At 39.7% G+C, this 24,574-nt stretch overlaps 1 protein-coding gene across 4 annotated transcripts in view; it reads right to left on the reverse strand.

Annotated features, from left to right (window-relative positions):
* PRUNE2 (prune homolog 2 with BCH domain) overlaps positions 1-24,574 on the reverse strand; it is a 142,164-nt gene that overhangs the window by 11,925 nt on the left and 105,665 nt on the right. For all 4 annotated transcript variants that reach the window (XM_034774233.1, XM_034774230.1, XM_034774231.1 and 1 more), the window contains 6 exons: positions 20,882-20,961; positions 19,489-19,689; positions 11,832-12,008; positions 5,839-5,941; positions 1,064-1,195; positions 815-901 (listed from right to left, as the gene is read on the reverse strand). In XM_034774233.1, the coding sequence (XP_034630124.1) occupies positions 815-901; positions 1,064-1,195; positions 5,839-5,941; positions 11,832-12,008; positions 19,489-19,689; positions 20,882-20,961 (780 nt within the window). The remainder of the gene's footprint in view (positions 1-814; positions 902-1,063; positions 1,196-5,838; positions 5,942-11,831; positions 12,009-19,488; positions 19,690-20,881; positions 20,962-24,574) is intronic.

A 24,574-nucleotide genomic window follows, 5' to 3' on the forward strand; every position in this document is an offset into this window, starting at 1 on the left:
CTCTCCATTCTGAAAACTGACCATTTATTCCTATCCTTTGTTTCCTATCTTTTAGCCAGTTACCAATCCATGAGAGAACCTTCCCTTTTATCCAATGACTGCTTACTTTGCTTAAGAGCGTTTGATGAGGGACCTTGTCAAAGGCTGTCTGAAAATCTAAATACACTATATCCACTGGATCCCCCTTGTCCACATGCTTGTTGACCCCCTCAAAGAATTCTAGTAGATTGGTGAAGCATGATTTCCCTTTACAAAAACCATGTTGACTCTTCCCCAACAAATTATGTTCTTCTATGTGTCTGACAATGTTGTTCTTTACTATAGTTTCAACCAGCATTTACAAGGAAACTGAGGATAAAGGCCTGTTTTCATTTTCATCTTCAGGCTGAATGTGCTGCTCAGTCATTGCTCTCTGGCTTTTTTTAAGTGCCAATCAGGAGCTTGACCACTGTACAATAAGTTATTAAGTAATCTACATCAGGAGTTTTCTTACTAAGAAATTTCAATAAAACACACTTGGGCTTTGTGCAGGGGTGATCCAAGATACCCTTAACATTTAAAAAAATGAGCATCCCACTTGTACACACAAATACAGATGTCCAATTGTGTGCTTCTGATGTATGCAATTTATTACTCCAGTTGTTCATGTGTATAAAGTTTTTGCAAATACCCCAATACATATTTCATCTTTCAAACCCTGGGAAGTGATGTGCAGGATCAAGCAAGTCCTGTGCTAAAGCCATTTCTGACCATTCATGGGCTTCTATGTTTTGAAGGACACTGAGTGAAAATAAAACTGACATGTATTACATACCTTATAAAAGGTCGCGTCACTGCTAGAATAGTTCTGATAAACCAAGAAGGGTGAACGATTATAAATGATTTCAAATTCTTCCTTAACCTAAATTGGAAAGAAAAATGCTTCAGCTTCTTAAAATAAAAATGTCACATAGAAAGACTATATGCAATCAATAATATAAAAGCAGGCTCGATAATAAGAAGTGTTAAAGGATGGCATTTAAAACAGTGTGTGTGGTCAAGGAGGAAAATATACAGTGCTCACCGTCGATCAATCATCTGATAACATTTTTTCATCCAGCCAAATCCAGGCATCTTTCTTCGTGGTGTTGCTCCATTCAAGTAAACAATCATATAATCTTCAGCTACCATCAGCTCTAAGGTACTTATTACATATCTGATTGGAGAATAAAAGCCTGTGAGTAAACAATCTTTTATCCATTTATCCCTAATCAAAACCACATAATAAGGCATAAATTAATTAATACAAGTACACTTAGAATAAAACAGCATTTCATTTTGCTTTACATTAAAAGCAGACATTGACAACTGACTCAAAGCTAGTTTGTGGCAGCTTATCCTGCAAGCTATAAACATATCTTCAGCTTCAGAAAAATGTAGTTTCCTTAGGAAAACTTCCTTTCAGAAAGTGAGTCTGAAACACTTCCAACATTATCGGTGGGGTTTTTACCCCATTTAAGTGCATTATGCCAATAGAGTCAACAAGGGAGACCATGATAATTAAATTCCAAGTGGTGCTGAGATCTAACAAGGGGAGACAAAGAGAAACTTAGCTTCATCATTAGTCATTGGCATGTTTACGAGGGAAAATAAGACCAAAAAAAAGGAACATAAAGACACTTAGTTGTAATTCTTGTTCTTAGAAGATGCAACAGATCCCATCTCCTGAGTCTGAGAGTGACGGGTATTACCAAGCTTTTGAATTCCAAAACTATTAAACCAGCTAGGAGGCAGTGTGAACCTACCTGTTCCTGCTGAGGGGATAGAATACCCCTCAGTACTTCTAACTATAGGGTCTTTTTTTTAACATAAAAATCCTTGAGGCATACATAATACTAATATGAATTCCCAACACTGCAATAGTTTATGACAGGACTGCACTCTTTCTTGGCCAGATTCACCCCCATGGGAGTAGCCACTAACAGGGCAATTTAAATTCTGGTCTTGTCTCCACAGAAGCAGATGATCACCTCTCTTCCCCCCATCCCCTCCCACCCCCGACCCCATTAGGTCTCATCCAGCTCTGCAACATTGATGCCACTGGTAGAAAGGCTGAGCACATTTTCAGAGTCTTTGCCTTTGAGAGAGGAAAAAGTTGATGAACGACCTTCAGAAATGGGATGTGTGTTGTGCCTAAACATAGCATCTTCCATGAAAGGCCTTGTTATCACCAGAACAGCCTAAAGCCTGGGCAATCTGCTGAAATGTTTGTTAGAAGCCTGTAGACATTAGCAGAACACAGCAACTTTGGTCTGAAATAGTTAGAAATTGGCTTATACCCTGAAGCATGAAGTTTAATATCCCCAAAAACTTTTGGACTCCACCATCCAGCCCCAGGGCTGTTTCTGTACAACAATGGCAGGGGAACCTCTACCTGTGTATTTAATGGGCCTCATCACTATTGTTTTTGAGCACCTCACAGTCTACTCTCCTACTTTAAATCCTTTCTTAAAATATTGTTCTTCCAAACAGGAATCTGAAGCCCAGTTCTCACCTCCAGGAAGTGCTTGTAATCCCATTTTAAATAAATGTAAGGATACATTAATTAAATTAAATGCATGGAACTATCCAGACTAGTGTAAGAGCTTGGCTACACTCGGGACTTAAGCGCAAGTGTAGTCGCGCCGCCAGCACTGCGAGAGAGCTCTCGCAGCGCTGTATGTACTCCACCTCGCCGAGGGGAGTAGCTTGCAGCGCTGCAAGCAAGCGTGCAGCGGTGCAGGCACTGATTACATTGGTGCTTTACAGCGTTGTACTCGCTGCGCTCAGGGGTGTGTTTTTTCACACCCCTGAGCGCAGCAAGTTGCAGCGCTGTGCAGCACCAGTGTAGCCAAAGCCTCAGACTTCATTACTGATTCACAGTAATTTTTATTGCTTCTCTTTCCTTTTGCATTTGTATGTTGTCTACTTAGGCCTCGATCCTGCAAAGACTCATACAGATGTTGAACTTTATGCACTGTGAGTAATCCTGTGGAATTTAAAGCTGCTCTCTCATTGCAGTGAATCATCAGCGGGATTACTCACAATGCAAAAGGTTAAGCATGTGAGGTAAGTCTTTGTGGGACTGGGAACATGAAGAAGGGAGCAAGTCTTTTTATGTGTATAAAATGCAGAGGGTTGGTGGGTGCTATACAAATAGTCAATCATAATAAACATCAAGAATAAAAAGAGAGTGATTTATAGATTTTAAGACTAGAGATGACCATTATGATCATCTAATCTGACCTTCTGCATAACACAAGCCATAGAATTTCACCTAGTATTTCCTGAAGTGGAGAGACTGATTCCTCCCTGTTTCCATAAGTGAACGCTACTGAGATCAGTAACATGGCTGAATTACAGCAATTGCCATTTTAGGCAAAAAATAGCCACCCTTATGATGCCTGGCTCTACATCTACCTCGTGAGAATGAAAGATTTGTTTTTTCTTTTTTTTTTTTTCTTTTTAATAAAATAAATTGTGGGTGAAAGAAAATGTCTTAGTGACTGGAGAGATTCTTCTGCAATGCTCTACTTGAGTTTGAAAGCACAAACTCTCTCTTCAGGCTTCAGCAAATAATTTTAGCAGGTTGTGGACTGATTCTTGTGTGGAACTTGTAATTGTTTGCCTCGAACATGCTGAGGATTAAGCAACTGCAGTTGAGACAGCAGGCACTTCAGTCTGGGTCTGCAGCATCGCAGGGAAGGGCATCAGCAGCTGCTGTCTCCTGTGCTTTGGATCTTGGCCCAGACTCTCACTAGCCAACTGGATTTGTCAAGGTGACAAATTGATGACAGAAAGCTTTGATGACCCACAGGGCATCGTAACCGCAGTAGGTAAAACATGTAAACAACTAAATGCACAATTGCTGGTCATAGATTGAAAAATCACTGATATGGAGCTGACATCTGGAGAATACAGCATTGCAGTTGTGGGATTATCTATGCAAAGTACTTTTCTTAAGGCCAAGAAGTGCTAGATAATAAAAAGAGAGAGTGCAGGACTCCCCGAGATTCCTCATACGATTAACTAGGAAGAATTTATGCACATATATTCATAGCCTGATGTTTTAGGGATCAGTATACTGACATCTCTTTAGTTCAGTGCATATACCCCTTCTTCCCCACAAAATAAATGGGTGGCCAGATACTTCCTCTGTAGTTTCACTATCCTGCACCTCTGAGGATAAAGATAATTCTTAGTCCTGCCATGAGAGCAGGGGACTGGACTAGACGACGTCTCGAGGTCCCTTCCAGTCCTATGATTCTATGACTTTCATTTTAAACAGGCTTGTGGGCCTTGGAGGGTCAGGCAGATTAGGATTTCAGCAGCAAAGAGAGGCAGACTGGAGACAGCTCAGGGCAGGCATTGCCTTCTCCATCTATTTGCTGTCAGAACAAGTTGCCATTAGGAAGCAACAGAGGGTCCTGTGACACCTTTAAGACTAACAGAAGTATTGGAGCATAACTTTCGTGGGTGAATGCCCACTTCATCAGACGCAAGTGGGCATTCACCCATGAAAGCTTATGCTCCAATACTTCTGTTAGTCTTTAAGGTGCCACAGGATCCTCTGTTGCTTTTTACAGATTCAGACTAACACGGCTACCCCTCTGATACTTGCCATTAGGAGTTACCTTTGTTGTTAAAAATTAAAACAAAGTTGGGTTCACTCGGTCAAATTCGTATGTCCTTCCTCACTAGCAATTGCCATTCGTAGTGACTGACTCAGAAGCAGCTGGAGTCGGGAAACGTCCTAAACTTTTTGGGGCAGTGACTGCAGGGGTGCCATTTAGGGAAGGTGGGGGAGGGTGGCACCTGCTTCCTCCCCTGAGTTTTGTACCACATTTGGGTGAAGTTTGCAGTAGGAGGGAAGATGCTGCCCTGCTCCACTGCAGTCTGCAGCTGCCGCGCTGCCCCTGCCTCCCCACCACGGAGCTCCCACTGGCCATGCCGTTTGGGACTGGGAGCTTGCCTCCTGATCTGCTATGCAGAGCTGGCCGCAGGCTGATGTTGGGGAGTTCCCCTCCTCCTGCCCATCGTGTATGTGTACCCAGGTGGGCAGAGCACGCCCCTCACCCCAGCTCCTGCCCCGTGGATCTGCCCCCACTGTGCCAACTAGGGACTGAGCACACAGCTGGCCCAGCAACAGCAGCAGCACCACTTTGGATACAGACCCTCCCTGCACCTTGAGCTCCACCCCTGCCTGCATGCCCTTAGCTACCTGTGTCCCTGCACCCTGAGCGGTTTTCTCCTCCCAGTACACAGCCCCTAGATATCCCCTGCCTTCACCCTAAGCGGTTTTCAAACTTTTTGAGCTGAGGCACCCCCTCCTTGAGTTATAATTTTTGGTTGTGCCCCCCCTTTTATCTGCAAAAAACCTAGAGTTTCCAGGTTTCTAAGTAACCCTTGGAATCATGATTAAAGTTCACCCTCCCCCGCATCTGAAATGGTGCCCCTGTGTGACCATCTTTTTGTTCTGTGTCTATGCAGCACCTAGGACAACGGGGCCCTGGTCCAAGACTGGGAGTCCTAGGTGCTACGCAATACAAATAATATTTGAAAAACGAACTGAGGGTTAAAAGCAGGGAAGGCTGCTCTCCCCTACAAGTAGGACTGGCATTCACTGGTGAAGTGGTTTAAGGATTTTAGAGCCAAGGAGTGTTTCACTGAGCATTGTACCTAAGGCAGTTTTTTCCCGTAGCATTCAAGTCACCCCCTTTAATATCCTAAATTATCTCTTAATTAAAGACAGGTTCTCTCAGTATGTAATTATACGTATTAACGCAAAAGACTGTCACATTGTTCACACATATCACTCACAGGAAAAGATTTTCCATGACATAGTTGTAATCAGCTCGACTGCTGTCTGGCAGGAAACATGCAGCAAACACAATGATGGCATTTAGACCATCACCATAGTATCCTGTGGAACAAACAAAAAGGCATTTGTCTCTCAGTAAAGGGCTCTTAACAAGATCATCTTAAAAAGAGAATAATTATGGTAGGCCTGGAACATGGTGATTTTTTAATCTAATTTTTTAAGCCTAATAGAGATCAAGTAAATCCTTGTTTTTTTAAAGCCCAGTTTTTAAAATGCCAGCTACCTCTGCCCCAGCAGAGATGGAGACTTGGTATATTCACAAAGGGGGCATGAGTTGGCTCCCATAGAAAGGAACACTAGCTCAGGCCAAACATTGCTGTACTTAATCTAAAGAAATGGAAATCACCAGAGCTTTTGACATATCAGCTTGACAATTAGAAGGCTGAGAGAAATTTAGTTGTTGGGGAGAGGTAGTTAGAAAACGATCCTGGTAAGGGCAACCCTGACTGAACTTTTCCCTGGACAGGAGTCATGCAAAAACATTCCTATGGAAATGTAGAGGTGACCCTCCTGAATCTAGTAATGAACACCTGATAAACAGGTTGGGTGTAGGAGCAAAAGAGGAATTCTCTAGTGCAGCAAAAGCAGCTGACAGGCTGATCAAGGAAGATCAGAGAGGACTAGCTTTTTAGACAAGTAAGAGTAAGAGCATTCTTTTGTCTCTAGAACTAAGATGAAAATGTCTTTCATAATTTAGCTAGTAAGAAGGTAAGCGAGAGATAGCTGTATTAGTCAAACTGTTCCTTATGCGTTAATTCCCTTTTCTCTCTGTTTTCAATCTTGTTTTAAGAAAATCTGCTGCTGGGTGGGTATTTCAAGTAGACCACTCCTCAAGGGAGCAAAGTTTTCAACATCTAAGGAACAGGAGGCAAAAGGATTTCTGGAGATTAATTCCCACCCAGTCTCAGTCAAAAGGGCATGGGCAAAGGTGTCCTCTCCCAGCAAGGTGTGTGCCCAAGTGCTGAACAACCGAGGTGGTGATAGGATTGGTCACACATACATACACCACCTCTCATTCAAGGATGGCAAATGTTTTATAAAGGACAGAAAATATAATTATCCTGATGTTACAAATGGGCACACTGATACAGAGAGAGGATCAGTGACTGAGAAGAAAAAGGTTCATATCAAGTCTGTGACCTGAGTCAGTCTCCTGTCTTAGTGCCACGGTTTATCCATTGAATCACATTGCTTCAAATCCTCACTTTGGAAAGTAGTCTGCAGAAGGATTTCAGTTTTGTTCTCCTGAATTTTTACAATTGAAACATGTCATATTTGATAAAATATAATTGATCTGAATAAGACGATTGGAAGAATTAGCATATAATTACATGTGCAATTATCCAATTAACAATGTTAATCACAGAGAAGTTTTCAGAGTCAGACAGCAGCTTGCATTATTTCAAACCAACAATTAAATGTGCTTTTTCCTGAACTTGGAGTAAGCAGGAGAAAAAAGGACAGCCGACTCTCATGTTTGTAAGAGCTTCATACTCAGAGGCCTTCACATGAAGGAATAACCCAGTTTTCTAAACAGGAATTAGAGGAGAACATTGAACTCCCCTGTTTTTATTCTTCCTTTTTTTCCAGACTTAAGTACCAATCTCAAAAGGGAGAGCAGCAACTGATACAGCCTTCAACTGAGACAAGGTGGGTGAGATAATAGCTTCTCTTGGACCAGTTTCTGTTGGTGAAAGAGACAACATAGCCTTCAGCTAACCAATAACATTAGCTGTCTTAAATAATGGGCTATATTAAGTCCATATATTCAAGAATAAGGCAGTATTTTTCTCCTCTTCTTTGAAAGTTGGGATGGGATTTCCTTACTTATATAAATTAGGAAATCTCCAGGGATTCCCTATACAACTAACACAGTGAAATCAAGAGCCAATCCTTTCAATTGGCCCAGGAACTTGGCCTTACCAGGACACAGTGAGAGGTGTGTCCAGTATTTTATACAGCGCTGCTAAGGGCCTTATCTTGCAGTTCCACATAAACCCAAAAAGATAATGTGCACCTAACCACCTAGAAAAAAAGATTCCATGGATCAAACTAACACATATTATTTTATGCTCTCTTATGGACAAGCAATGTTCATGCGCGACAGTGGTGCTTTTTAATCCTTCACCAGAAGACGCTAACAAGAGTTGGCACAAATTCCTTGCCCATAGCTCAGCGGAAGCAGCCAGATGGATCATTGAGGAATTTCCCCAGGGGCTGGTGTGGAAGGAAACCTCCTCCCTAGGCGTTAGAGCTGTATCTACTATCCATTCCTCCTCACTCACATTCTGGCCACCACTCAGATTCTGAACACCACCATCCCTCTCAGGAGTATGGCCAGTGAATCAATATAGTGGTGGATCTATCTAAACTCTAGTTAATTTATTTCTCAAACACCTTTCTTTGCTATCTAAGGCCTTGGATACACTCGGGACTTCATAGCGCTGCCGCGGCAGCGCTGTGAAGCGCGAGTGTAGTCGTGCCGCCAGCTCTCTCGCAGCGCTGTATGTACTCCACCTTGCCGAGGGGAGTAGCTTGCAGCACTGCGAGCGAGCGTGCAGCGCTGCAGTCTCTGATTACACTGGCGCTTTACAGCGCTGTACTCGCTGCGCTCAGGGAGGTGTTTTTTCACACCCCTGAGCGCAGCAAGTTGCAGCGCTGTACACCGCCAGTGTAGCCAAGGCCTAAGCAGACAGGCTCCACCAGCCCCACTGCTGCTCCTGAATATCTATGCAAAGGACTCTGATGGAGGTGGACTTTGTAGTAATGCCATATCAATTGCTCAGGCTCTCCACATCCTGCCCCATGCATATGCAATGAAATTGCATCATTTCCACATCCACACCTGGGGGAGGGAAGGATCTGACTCTTGATAAATAAAGGCTGTAATCCCATTGACTTCAATGGGGTCAGGATTTCACCCAATGTTTCTAAGTTGGGCAGTGTAGTGTTGGTGTGTATTGCTGATTATTATGTTTCCTTTATGAGAATTAAACTGTTAAATTCTAGCTGCAGTAGTTTTGAAAGCAAATCATGCAGTTTCAAGGCGATGGGCTAGAAGACTTAGTAGAGGTTTCCAGCTCAGACTTGTGTGGTTCTTTACAAAACTTTGCACAGGAATGAGTACATTTGTCACACTTTCCTGTCTGAAGAATAAGAAGATGCCAGAAAAAAAATCACCAAATAGCCTGCAGCTTGCTGTTGTGGGTGAACATGTCATGCACATATTGCTGATAAAACATCAGTCATGTCAAAGATGAGCTGCTCACTATCTCTTAGCACGCAACAGCCTGGAGAGAAGGAAGACTGCAGCAGCAAAATAAGGGGGTCAGTTTAACAGGTGGTTATCCTGAAGAAAATGGTCACCACTTCCAAAATGAGTGCTAGAGGTGAGGCAGGACCACTTCTCTTGGAAACAGTATTACCATAAATGCCTGTCACAGTAGACAGCTTCATTTCTACTTTTGGCAGCTTGCCAGATTCAGCTAGTGTCACCTAATTTAACTGGCTCTTTCATGCGAGAAGAGGTTGAACAATAAAGTTGAAAGCATGTGTCAAACAGGTATGAGACAATTCACACTTGTTATAGAGCTGCACAATACTCCTCTTTTTTCATTAAAGTTAAGTCATCATTTCTGTTACATTTGTTCAGTAGAATTGCATTGATGTAAACCTGGTGTAATGCCATGAAGAATCAGACCCAGAGCACCTAAATGGTGGGGAATGGGTTAGACCACTTGGCTTTCACTCCCGGAGAACTGAATTTAAATCCTAATTAGTTCATACATAAAACTGAATTGAGTGGTCTGGTCCCCAATGGGAAAACTGTCCATGTTTACAAAGCCATCAGAGGATAAGGCAGAGTTCAGCACAAAAGTAATTTTAACAGTAGGATTGGGTGATAAAGAGCCTGTTCCTGCTGCCACTGAAATCACGTGACAGTCATATCATTAACTCATTTTCATCTGAACAGAAACCATTGTAAATGCATACGTAAGGGCACTTATCTGGAAAGTTGTGTAAATGTTTTCATAGAATATGCATCTAGAGTGTTTATTCGGCACATACATTAAAATGTAAATAATTACCACTAGCAATGTTGCAATTCTTTGTTTTTCTTCCTTAATTATACCGTCCATTTTATGAAATACCTCCAGGGTCTTTAATTGTGTTGTTATGGTTGAAAACTGTTTTTTCTGGCTGTTAAAATGATTTTATTAGCGTATGATTAATCCTTTTGTGCACTGGGTGATGTGAGTCTCTGCAGGCTGTAACATAGGTCTGCAGGAGGTCACACTAGAGGATCACGATGATGCCTTCTGACCTTTAAGTCTATGGTCTATGAGTGATTGATGTAACATTGATGTGACCAGAAGGATTGAGGAAGACCTGACTGGACCTGAAGTGGAGTCTGTATGGCTTGATAGCTTGTTTCTCTCACCAACAGACGTTGATCCAATAAAAGATATTATCTCACCCAATTTGCCTTTCCAATACTACAAGTACACAGCTTAAATGAGGTCACTTTCTTAGTTATATTTGATGGATTGTCTAATAATTACCAAGTATGCAAGGAACACAGAATCAAATATTTGCTCGGATTGCTGGTGAAAGGCTGATTGATGCTCATGAATGGCATAAAATAACTTTAGCAATGTTCCAGGTTAATCAAGAGCACATATGCTGAAGCCCCAGGGAAGCACTGCTTACATTACGGGCAGTTTTTCCTTTAACCGCACCTCCTATTTGGAACTGTACACCCTTGCTCTGGAAAATGGTTGCAGTCATGCACAGAATAAAAGTAGTTTAATGACTCATAGAACAGCATACTTCATGAGGCAAAAACTATTACATCTATAGCCTACAGAGTAGATTTTTCAGTACTGCTGGCTATAGAAAAACCAAAGCATTCCCTGTTTACTGAAAGGGAATTTTATGCTATGAGTATCATGCTGCTAATAAGGCATCTATATTAGTATATTTGCTATTGTTTGAGATGCTCAGATATTTAAAGTAGCTATCATTGGAGATTTTTAAGAGCAGTCAGACAAACACCTAACAGGAATGGTCTAGATAATACTTAGTCCTTCCATGAGTGCAGGGGATTGGACTAGATGACCTCTTGAATTCCCTTCCAGTCCTATGATTCTATGATCATCTCACTTCTACCTTTGCCAGGTTGAATCAAACATTAGGCCTGACTTAGGTAGATCTCCTTTTACACCAGTTTTACACTGGCGGAAGTCAATTTACTTCATTACTTCTGATTTGCCCCAGTGTAAGTTAGAACAGAATCAGGCCCATTGCCTCTCCCAGAAATAATTCAGCACAGCAAGGAATACTGCTGAGGGATGTAACCCATACCCCATGTTTGGAGGTAATCCAGTCTTTCCAAGTGAACTTCCAAACTCTGTGGGTTAAATTCACCCATGGAACAGAAACATGAAAATGATAGCTCCTTGAACCAGCTGATCTCCCTGTATCTCCAGAAAGATTCACCCTACAGGGAAGGTATGTGGCAGTTCTATACAATTATTCTCCTATGGGGTTTCTGCCACAGATGAGTGGTTTTCAGTTCCACTGGCAAAGGCTGCTCAGGAAATGTGCTGAGTCAGGGCATCCTATGGTTAAACTGTTCATGTCCCCTTGCTGACAATACCACTCAGTTTTGGGTCTAAGCCAGTGGCCCGCTGGCCGTTTGATGGACAGGAGTTTGCAGCTGCTTTTTTGCCATCACAGTGGACTTTTGGCAAATGGGGCTCTGCACCTGGGTCTTCAGCAACAACAGCCCAGGCATGAATCTGGCCCCCTAGTATTTACTGTAATGTGAGTCTGAGCCAACATGTTGTTTATATGTGTGACTGAAAAATTAACTCAGTTTTCTCACTGGCTGATGAAGCATGGTTTTTCACAGCTTTTAGGAGTTCCCTACCTCCATGGGAAATAACTTTTTTGTAAGGCTCAATGACTTTCATATCAATCCTCTGCTCTTGTTCTCCAATCACTACCGTTCTCCATAACCTGTTGTCTTGTCGCTCTTCCTCAGCAGTATACTCCGGAATGGATTCAGACTCTTCTTGGAAAACATCCCTAACAGCTGCTTGGTCTTCTGAAAAAAATAAAACAGCACATATTACTATAGTATCTTCATAATTAGAGTGGTCCAAATTTGTGGTAACTCAGTGAACTCAACTGTCCCTTTAAAGCCATTAGAGTTAGTCTGGATTTACAGCGCTATAAATGAGAACAGAATTTGACCCTGTAACAGCCACTTGGTCAGATCTGCCTCTCTTTTCACCATTTTGAACATGATAATAGTAAACAATCACAGTGCAGAATGGCCTTTGTTTTGCAGGTAACAAAAGGGAATGTAACATTCTGATCAGCAACTTGCAGTGGCTATTGAACTGCAGTTCTTCAATGATATGGGCTGCTGGTGTGATAACTGTACCACAAATGTAAAGTACAAAGTTAAAATGGAAAAATTAATCCCTTGGTCATACCAGTGCTTGTCGGGGGAAGGGGGTGGGAGGGAAGAGAAGGAAAACAATAGGGCTGCATTGTTCTCAATTTTTTCCCTTTTATCAAGTCTTCCTCCTCTTTTTTATTTTTTGGTGGACGTCAAAGAGGTCTGAAATTGAGAAATATCTGATTAAACCAAACAACATTCAGAGTACTACTTCACATCCAAAAACATCAGACTCCACATGGCTGGCTGCTCCAATATATTAAACAAAATTTTCAGGGTGTGGATTTTATTCCTTGTAATCCCTTTCATCTAAGGATGAAATCTTTGTCCCCTGCTAAAAAGATCAGATAAAAGCATGGATGGGGGAACTACAAACTCCCTTCCTGGATGTAAAGTGTGGAGCAGGGATTGTGAGGCACTGGTACATAAAATTCAGGCACTCAGCAGTCACACTCAGATAGGGTGACCAGATGTCCCGATTTTATAGGGACAGTCCCGATTTTGGGGTCTTTTTCTTATATAGGCTCCTATTACCTCCCACCCCCGTCCTGATTTTTCACATTTGCTGTCTGGTCACCCTACACTCAGATCCAAAGCCCACAGAGGACTATGGAGTCCCTCAGCACAGCCCCTCTGTTTCCCAGTCCCCCCAGCCCATGCAGGATGTCACTGTAGTTCTGCTGCATTTCGGGAGTTGCATAGTGACAAAAGATGCTGTAGAATTTAGTTCTAAGTTAGGAGTAAATAGATTAACGGAGTAACAAGGGACCAGAGTTGGCTTCTGATACTCCTGCGAGTATGTCAAGTAATTAGCAAAACACATATATCCATTCTGCATTGAAAAGCATGGCTGCTAATCTATGTCTAATTATATCGCCGGTTGTGAGATTTAGTGGCTGGCTACATAAAAATTAACATAAGGTATTAACTTCATTTGTAGTTGGAATTACTTAATTTCTTTCCCTAGCTATTGACTAGAATATAGGATTTTTGAGTGAATCTGTTCCTCTGTTCCATCTATTTTTTAATAATCTTCCTGGAGCATTTTAGCATGGTGAACACACACCACGAATAAGCAGGCAGTCTGAGCAAACATCTCCTCATCAGAAAGAGAGAAAACAGCCCTGAAGGCAGATATGGCAGAGAAGCAGAGAATTTTTTTCAGTGCATGACACACATAAATAGCAAGCTCAGTCTTAAGTGAAAAGACTAAATATAGCAAGAAAATTTGGGGGGAAATGGACAAGCATTTTAAATCCTAACAAAAAAAACCAAGAATCTAATTAGTTTGGCTGAATTGCCAAATAGATTTATATTTTGTGTTTATGTTGACATATCTGTTCTGTTTAATGCAGCATTCCTAACTGAGGTGATGAAGACACACTATTTTAATACAAATAGTGTCCACATTAGCCATGCATACCCATGTACTGAACCACTGTAGTTTTGCCCTGTGTCCATGCTAGCATTGTCCCCTGGGTATTTGTCCTGCAGTTCTTGTCACAACTTCCCAGAATCAGTGGTTTCTGGGCATGGGGGTTTGAAAAGCCACAAGTGTACTGTGGGGCAGTAAGGGGAACATTATCTGAAACACTTCAGTCTGAACTGTTTAGTGATGTCTGTACTGGTTCTAAACCAGTGCAGGCTGAAACAGCTCCAACTGAACTAATACTGAGCCCTACTGAAAGAAGGGCTTTGGCCCACATGTAACTCACTTGGAGCACTTCTGTGTATGGACTAAAGGGGCCAGCTCCTCAGCTCATGTAAATCGGACTAGCTTCACTGTTTTCAAGGTGTTTTACAAGCATGCTAAGAAGCCCAAAGTGTTCTTATCAAATTCTCCAGTGCAGACAAGGCCTTAAGCCTTCTAGGAGAAAAAGGCCAGTATTTCTTGTATTACTACTAAAAAAATATTCATGAATAAATCAGATTATTGCTGTAATCTTTTGAATTAATGAAATGCTGAATCTTCTGGTACTTACCACCCTGGGGGAAAAAGAAGTATGTATTAGTATTTTATATACAAGCTCTTTTGCAACAGTTCCCATTTCTATGTTTAAATTACTTGTTTAATCTCATGGTCCAGAAAAAGAAGATGACTAGTTCTTTAGGATACAAAATTCAGGTCTAGTATCAGAGATGCTCAGAGACAGTAGATCCCACTCCAGCCATACCCTTACTTGATAAGTTGATAGCAATGAAAAACAAGGGAGCTGGAGTTGTCATTAACCACCATTTGCACAAACTGGGCTTGTCTATGTCACTTGTGCTGTACCAGAATGATAATGGCTCTGCTCCTTCCTGAACTTCCAAGATCAAACTTCAACTTTATTGAGAAGGATCTGGAGTCTTGCTCTTCGGATTTGGGTACTTGACACAGAACTTGTTGACACTGTGATTGGCTATAGAGGTTGTCAGAGTTACCCCCTGACTCTGAACTCTGGGATACAGATGTGGGGACCCACATGAAAGACCCCCTAAGCTTATGTCTACCAGCTTAGGTTAAAAACTTCCCCAAGGCACAAATTCCTTTCCTTGTCCTTGGATGGTATTGCTGCCACCACCAAGTGATTTACACAAAAATTCAGGAAAGGGTCACTTGGAGTCCCTATCCCCACCCTCCCCCCAAACCCCTTCACTCTCTTTCCTGGGGAGGCTTGAGAATATTATACCAACCAATTGGTTAGCAATGTGAGCACAGACCGAACTCTTTGTCTTTAGGACACTGAAAATCAATCAGGTTCTTAAAAGAAGAACTTTATTTATAAAGAAAAAGTAAAAGAATCACACCTGCAAAATCAGGATGGAAGGTAACTTTACAGGGTAAATAAAAAGATTTAAAACACAGAGGATTCCCCTCTGGATCAGCTTCACAGTTACAAAATAGGAATGAAACTACCTCTTTAGCGTAGGGAAAATTCACAAGCTAAAACAAAAGATAACCTAATGCATCTCTTTGCCTACTTACAATTTCTGTAATTTTAGATGGATCATTCCAGGTATATTTTCAGGAGATGTTGCTTGGTCTGTCCCTCCATCCAGAGAGGGAACAAGAAAGAGAGCCACAAACAACCCCACCTTCCCCCAGATTTGAAAGTATCTTCTTTCTTATTGGTCCTTCCAGTTAGGTGCCAACTAGGTTATTTGAGCTTCTTAACCCCTTACAGGTAAAGCAATTTAGTACAGCTGCCAAGAAGGGATTTTTATCCTACCCTTCTTTCTATGTTTATGACAGAGGTAAATCAAATAATTTGATTCAGACCTATTTTCTCACTACACACAGCTTTGTAAAGACACGAATCCCCAAGGAAGATTTTCTTCCTACTCAGCCAGTCTGTTTTCTGATTTTAAGGGTTTTTTTTCACATGAGGTACATGGAGCACTTAAATCAACTTGAAGCTGTTTTTTGCTAATCTGAGTAATGGAATAAATTCCCTAAGCAGAGTTCTGTCAGTTCACATAGACATTTCAGGTCCAATCCAGGACATAACCCTCCAAGTATAAGAAATAATAGGAATGGACACCTTGAACTCTTTAAGTTAATGGTATTTGGCAAATGGCTCATATTTAGTGGGTAAATGATGAACTGTCTGATTTAGAAAGTGACATAAAAACATTGGGCCAAATTCAGACCTGGAGTAAATGGGAACAATTCCCATTGAAATCTTTGGCATTTGCATCCATTTTGCATCCAGCTGATTTCCTCCCCCCCCTTTTCTTATATTCAGAAATAGTTAGCAATCATGCAGTATTCAATATAGTCAAATTCTGAAAACCTCTCTACATTTCAACCATCTAGTCAGCTCATCATCACTCTCCACATCTGCCCATAACAAGCTCTATCCTCTAACCGGAGGTGACATGAGAAATGCTTATGGATGGCTGAGTACACAGTGATATCCCCTTTAGCTATAACAACTTAAGCTGACATTACTGTTCCTTGCATGTTTAAATGATCATTCCAAGTACTTTTAATTTACAATGTCCTCTGTTACAATGTAACAGAACATTTATATTCAAGGAAGGATTTAGTTTAAATGTATTAAAAAGTTGTCCTCTGTTGTTGGTTGTGAATGTGTGGTTCCCCACATAGAAACAAATTATAATTATTATTCATTTACACAAATTATATATAAGGCCAATTATGCACCAAAAAAGAATTAGCACAATAACCAGATCCCTCCCACCATCAGAACAGTTGAGTTAAGCAATACTATAAATTGTTTTACATAAGTAGTATGAGAGAGAGAATGGTATCTGGGTTAAGGCACTAGAATTAGATTCAGTTGATCATGGTTCAGTTATTTGGTTCTGCCATATGCAAACTTATATGACCTTGGACAAGTCCCTTTATCTTTGTGTCCTTTGTGAAACAGGGCTAATACTACTTCCTTCATCCAACACTTTAACTTGTCTATTTAGACTGTATAGTCTTCATTGCAGGGACTGCTGTGCCTAGCATATCAGAGCACAAGAATTGGTTGCGGCTTCTAGGCAATACTGTAACACAAATAACAATAATACATTCATCGTGAAACATGTTAAGTTTCACCGCTGACTTTCAGAATACTGCTGATCAATGCAACATGCACAGTAGATTTGTTCAGGTAAATTTCAAAGTCTGAACTGACTTTTATTCAGATATAATATCTATCTAGAATTAATATGAGCAGAACAAAAAATTCTGTCTCCTTATCTGATGACTATCAAGATTTGGCCAGGTGTTCACAGAAATTTTGTAACAGGGAGACTTTTTTCTGCTGTAATATGTCCCATAAGGATTTTCATTATACCGTGTTTTTTCTTTGCAGAACTGCGATTACAGGTGCACATGCTTCATTAACTGCATGTAGTTTTGCAGCATTTTCTCTAAAATGGGAAGAGAGATTAATATTAACTGATATTTTATTATAAAAACTTGCAGTCCAAATACTGACTCTAACAATGATGTCCATTTATTTGCTAGCAACACAAAATCTGTCTTGCTTTAACTTAATCAAGGAAGAATGCTGAATTCATTGGAACTCTATATTCTATTGCAGACACTACATCCAGCTGAAGAAGCATTTCATATACAGAATTAAGGCTTTGGCCAAGTGAACACATAAGCATGTGCTTAAGTTTGTAGTAGTCCCATTGACTCCAAGGTCCTAAATGCATTGTTGGATTAGGGCCTAATGGCCAATAATTTAAATGCTGAATCAGCTTTCATCTTAATAAAATGCACAGTACTCTATAACATAATTAGGGCCAGATTAATTTCCACTAGTACAGGATGGGGTAGTAGTTTGGCCCACTGCACCACATGGGGATAACTGCTGTGGAGGGTTGGTGGTGTTTGCACTGACACCACCTCTCAGGGGAAAGACAGCTTTAATTTCTGCCTGGAGCTCAACAGGAGCTCTGCCAGCACAGGTGCTTAGTCAATGCACTGAATCAACACTTCCCCTTCTGTCCTGAGCCCTCCCTGTCAGTGATGCACTCTTTTGGAACTGCAGTGGTCCTGTACATTCCATTGCTGGCACATACCAGAATATCCCTTACTGAAATTATCCCTTTATCTCTAAGAACAATGAGCTTTTCATATTTTTTACGATGAGACCCTTATTTTTAAAAAGGCATGGAAAAGTGGGCTTGTACCAAAAGTAGTAAGGATGGTCTAGTCTAGTAAGGCACTGCCTGGGGACTTGGGAGATGTGTATTCAAATCCCAGCTCAACTGCAGACTCTGTGTGTGACCTTGGGCAAGTTACATAATTTACCTTCCACCTCAGTTCCTTCTCTGTAAAATGGGGATAATTCCCTAACTCACAGAGGAGTTGAGAGGATAAAATCCATTACTGATTGGTATCTCAGATCCTCAAACAGTGATGAGGACCAACTAAGTACCTAGAGAGAGTATTGCCCAAGAAATAAGTAAGAGCGATCCTGACAATAATTCTTTTGTAAGTCTCACTTCTGTCTCCAGGAACACAATGAACAAATATGGAGAGAAAAAAAAAATCACTAAACGTGTAAAGGATAATGGAACCATGTGCAGTAAGAAGCATTGGTTATTAAGAACTGATCTTGCCAAATAAATTCAAATGTTTTATTTTTAAAGAGAATTACTAAATTAATAATTAGTAAATGAATGAAAAGGAGTAGATAAAATAATTAGGATTTTAGTAAAGCATTTACTACAGTATATCATGAAATTTCTCTCAATATTAATTCAACCCGACTTGGACGTGAACAGTCCCACAGTATAAAAACTGGCTGAAGGTCCACAAAGGGTTATGACAAAACATTAACTTTTGGTTGAGGAAGTTGTCTACTAGGTATTGCCAGGAAGTGTGTTAGATTGAGTTTTATGTAATATCTTCATTAATGATCTAGATTCTAGAAAAAGAGGTAAAGAGAACTTTTATGAAACACATAAATGTTGTTATCCCAAACACTGATGAGGACAAAGAGAACACAAAGGAACCTAGGGAGATTAGACTAATGGACAGAAAATAACAAAATAAGATTCATCTTGCTAAAATGCAAGCTATGATATCAGCAAAAATAATCTGAAACAAAGATATTAACTGGGAAGGAGAAATCTGGAAATGAATAATGTCAAGAGAGACTTAGGATCAAATTTTCTAAACTGCCAATGTACTTCCTAGTTATGCAACATAAACATACTGAAAACCAAAGTAGTAATACCTATAACTGTAACTAACCCAGTACTGACTGTCAAAGAACTGATAAATTCTAAGATATGCTACTAACCAAAGAGGAATTCTTCTCAGGACAAGTCCCATAGTAGTGCTGGGGAGCGAGAGGAGTCTAAACGTCTACATTTCTATGGCTAGCTGTTCTTACCTCCAGGATAATCAGCTAATCAATTAAGCTAATTCTCCGTGTGGCCCTAAAGAAGTAGACTCCACTGATTATTTTCCATGGGGGAAGAGATAGATGTTCCTTATAAACGGAAAATAGAACTATTTGGAAACCTTGCCTCCAGTCTGAAATATTAGATTTACTTACACTGCCTAAAGTCTGACACACAAGAGACAGACCTAAGCCCATCTAACACAATGGGGAAAAGCCTACTTTATTTCTGCATAATGTCTTCCAGTCTAGTTCATTACCATTTCCAGTGTATTCAAAAGAATCTGCTTCATCAGGTGTGTCAAGGTCATCTACATTGATGTCAATTTCATCTGGTGTATCCAGATTATCATCAGAAAGGACAGACCCTTCACTTCGATCCAAAGAAAGGTTGATGTTTGGAGCAGTGAGCTTTATTCTTCTGGGATGGGAGCCATTAAGATCCAGAGAATTAGGTGGCTCTAAATAAATATGAAGAAAGAGAAGAGCATCTGTATTAGATAAAATTGCTCTATCGAATGCTTTTGAATAACGTCAAACACATTTAACAATGAGATTTTCTACCAATCAGTCATTTAAAATTGTATAATATATAAAATCAATTGTAAAAAAAAGTTTACAAGAAACCGAAACCAAAATAGAATTATGTCTTCAGAAATGTCAACTGTAGCTAGAAGCTCTAAATTACATGAAGTCCCAATGACCTCAGTGAGATACATATAGAAGCATCCCAGGACAGAATTTGGCCCTATAAATTTAGTAAAAATTATCATTATATTTAAATAACAATTGAAGGATTTGTATTGCCATGTTCCAAACTCTAATAGTAACACCATTATTAATCATATTCACTTTCTCTTCAGTTGTTCAAAATGGGATCTATCTCCTTTGAAGACAGGCCTGAGCGAGAAAGTTCAGATCTGGTTTAGATACGGGTGCACTTTTTTCTTATTACAAAGTTATGGGCCAAAAGCAAAGTTCAGATGTGCTTCTGAAAGTATATGTGGATCACACAATTCATTTCAATGTTGAACCAAGGTACCTTTGAATCCAGAAAGAATGAATTCACTTCTAGGTATCTATTGTAGTATGTGTTTGGTACCATTCCTGTAGTATTATTTTGCAAATATGCTGCGCTGTATTTTTTCTGATTATATAATGTCAAATTCTCTATGGTAGTAGTTATAAATATGTAACATAACCTTGTTCCTCATAGTTGGGTGTAAATAAAGGTATTATCAGTTAATTAAAATACAAGTTGGGCATGGTTTCTTTCCTGCTATTGCATTTTATGCAATATTTTAAGCTCTTTTCTTTGGATTAGTGTATTTTAATATCTGAATTTACTTACCCCATTTAGACTGAAGTCAAATTTAGCATACTTAAGGCAGAATACTTAATGCATTTAGTTCTTGTAATAATTAACAGACAGCTGACACCAGGGCACCAGGGAAAATATGTGGCACATTGCTAATTATTATCATTTGTCAAGTGAAGTACAGAATTAACTAAATAAAGCAAACTTAACACTTTTTTTCTAACACTGAAATGATGCCTTATCAGCACAGAAACATCCTTCTCACTGAATAATTAAATGTCATGGAAATCAGACATAACTGAATGAATGAATGAATGAATAAACGTTTCTCTTACCAGGCCTGATCTCTGTAGCATCAGGACTTAGTACACCCTCCTCAAAGGGGATGTCCATTCCCACATCATCTGGTACCAATCTGGGAGAGAAAAAAAAAAAGGCAACACCTTAAACTGACATATTTTATGTGCAAGATGACCAAGATCAAAAGATAATAATTTGATCTAATTTGGAGCACTGTCTTTCCTCAGACATGTCTAATTTTAATATTTGATTTGCAAACAGGCTACAGTAATAAAGAGGTGACCAAAATGTGGCTGATGGAACATGTCTAGGTAGCTCTTAGTTACCCCTATCGTTGATATGGAGATGTGGCCCCTCGAGACTGTAAACCCTACCACATAATCACGCACTTGAGTTTGGATTAGGGCGGAGCATTGTGTAACCACACTTCAGCAGACTGCAGTTGTTTCGATTGTATGCAAATTAAGTGCAGCTTTTGGGCTTCTCTCAAGTTGCCAGTGCAGCATTAGGTGGCAGACAGTTGTGGCTATCCTGAGCCACTGCACACAAATCACATATCTTAGCAAGACTCCATAATAATCTAATTACCATAATCACATTTGCTGTATATCAACATTAAGACTAAAAGGATATTAAATTATTTTGATTTTATTCATATTTTAGGGCTATTTTGCATGAAAATCCATCATTTCACACCTTTAGAGAAGGTTGAATATGCATGTGAATCAGCTGAAGTGTCTCATTCTGTCATGGAATTTCAGAAAGGCATGTATAGGACTGAAAGAACTCAGAAGTACAAAAATAATATCCTGGAATTTTGTGACAGATTTTCTATGTTGCAAAAACTTCTACCAAAGTTTAACTTTCATATCCAGTAATATTAGTTAGGAAAATATTAGGGAACTATACTAATAATTATACCTAAAAATTACTATTAATTGGGATAATGTATAGCAAATACTGGGGGGAAATTGCAAATGTTAGAATTTTTTAAAATAAATCATTTCAGCTGTGTTGATTCCCCTTTTGTATTCACGTTCTATAAAAATTTGACAAATAAGTTTGCTAGTAGGAATGTTCACAGAAACAGCAAATTTGAAATGAATGTGACAATATTAATTGAAAGTGAATTTCAATTTCATAACTGTGAGTATTTACACCATAAACCTTATTCTGAAAAGTTACACTAAATCAATCAGAATAAACATATTGCGTGACCTATGTGTCCTTTCCAAACAGCTCAATTTGAAATTATGAATACTGATTACACAAAGCAATATTTGCAGGAAACATTTCATAGGAAATCCAGAGTGAAATATCTTCACATAAAAATTTAGCTGAATAACTTTAAAAAAGAAAAAAAAATTGTGGAAAACATAGTTTTGTTTGCAGATAGTTTGTGAACTGAAAAAAACCCCAAAACGCGATGGCTAAATAGCTGTTTGAGAATAGGCAACCAACTCTCTATAAACATCCAACTGGAATGTTGAAAATAACTACTAATTAATTATTGTAAAAAAATACAAGATCAAAGGTGTCAATGTAACAGGGGAGTTTCTAATACCATCAGCAGACCTGATCCTGCTTTCCTTGCTCACTCAAAAAACTTTTTATTGATTACATTGTGAAATATGCGTTCTTATGGAAGGCAAGGACACACAAAACACATAGTATTCATATAACTTTTAAACTTCATTATAGTGAATATGCAAATATGTAGCCTCAGGCATATTTTTACAGTAGCAATTTAAAAAATAGTCTGACATAAAAAATATGTAGCCTCAGGCATATTTTTACAGTAGCAATATTTAAAAAATAGTCTGACTTTTTTTTGCTTTTTTTAGCAGCAGAAAAATAATTTTGTTTTCACATCTGGATCACACAAAACGGGCTAAATGGATTTGTATGAGGCTTCTCTCCTTCCCCCACCCACCCCCAAAAAAATCACACTCTAAATCTTATTTTGGGGCTGGGACTGGATATTCTAGTTATGGAAATATCATCTGCATCATCGTGAGATTATGACCATATGTAGAATGATGTTATAGCCTGTCCTGTCCAGATGGGAGGACCTGTTTTGATGAAGCCAGTTTCCATTCAGTTGTATCTATACGAGGCTTTGCTTATCCACTGAACAGCTCTTCTAATGGTTTAGGAGAATATAATAACAATTGGTTGCCACCTCGATGTCTCCTGTACACATCATCATCATCACAGGGCACCAATGGAAACAATCTTGGAATTAAGAATTGGCAAAGAAGGAGGTTAAAGTAATGGTTGTGGGAAAGAGAGTATGAGGCAGATCAGTTGCAGTATAGAAAATTTTAACATTCCTATGCTGGAGCTGTGATAAGGGCAAAGTAGTAAGTATTTTCCTCTGACATATCTTCAGCAGAGACTCTTCCAGCAGACTCTTTTGAACTGATGGGGAGCCTAATTAATCCAGCTTGCCTTAGTTCTTTGTTACAGCTTTCCTGACTGTACATTCTTTCAATCTACTTTGCTGGGAAAAAAAAAAAATCCTATCTGGCTGTTTGGCATCCTGGGAGCAGTGTCAGAGCATGGCCTTCTTTGGTTATTTATTATTATTATGTATTTATCGTATGATGTTGGTGTAGAGACCCCAACCAATATCTGGGCCCCATTGTGCTAAACACTATGCAAACACACAGTAAGAGACAGTCCCTGTCCTGAACAGCTTACAATCTAAATAGACATGCCAGACAAAGGGTGAGAGAAGGGAACTATTACTGCCAGTTTACAGATAGGGAACTAAGCCACAGAACGTTTAAGGGCCCTATCCAAAGCTCAATGATGTCAACAGAAAAATTCCACTGATTTCAATGGGCTTTGGATCAGGCCTTAGTGACTTGCACAAGGTCACAGAGGAAGACTGTGGCACAGGAAGGAATTGAGCCCCAAATTCCTGATTCCAGTCCAATTCTTTTACCATAAGATTAGCTTTCCTCTGACAGAGTGTCACCCAGCTCCTTTCAATGAGCTCTGAGAATTGGTGGCCTGTACAATCTTCCTAGAGAAAACCTATGCCCATGAAGGAACATCAGAGGAAGCACCTTATTATCTAGTCTCATGCAACAATGCCTTGTCTAGACTCTGCATGGGCCAGAGCTAGGTGGGCAAGTTTCCATTTTAGGATTCAATCTCTGCTCTGTGACTATGGAGCCTGGGAATTGTAAAGAGGGCCAAAGGCTTGTACATTCTGGATGATGCATGGGCAGGCCTTCTCCCTAAATGAAAAGCTTTGTCATCATCTCACTAGATTTATTGCACAATGAATTTCCTATGCAAAGTCGAATAACTTGAGTACTGAAAAAAAGGAATTGTTTTAACTACTTAATTTCATCTACAAATCACACCATTTTGAAACATGTCTGGTGGTTGTCAAACAGGCTTTGTATTTTTCTTTCTTGTTTTGGACAACAGTAGAATAAATGAAAAAGTCTCATCAAAGCACCCTGATAATGGATAAAATAAAAGGCATTAAATTGTTTGTAAATGTTAACACTAAACAGTAGAATCAAAATAAATGTTTTCTGTGCACAGGAGCTCTACAGAAAACTGACACTTTGAATGTCATCACTGTTTCCTTACAAAATGTAAATAAATGATTAAAGATTTAAATGCTTTGACCAATACATAGTAAAATTCTTTTATTAAAACTAACTCATCCTTTTAAACTAACATGAAATGAAGCTTGAGTTTTATAA

Source organism: Trachemys scripta, chromosome 6, assembly GCF_013100865.1.
Source record: "Trachemys scripta elegans isolate TJP31775 chromosome 6, CAS_Tse_1.0, whole genome shotgun sequence".
NCBI classification, from domain to species: domain Eukaryota; kingdom Metazoa; phylum Chordata; order Testudines; family Emydidae; genus Trachemys; species Trachemys scripta.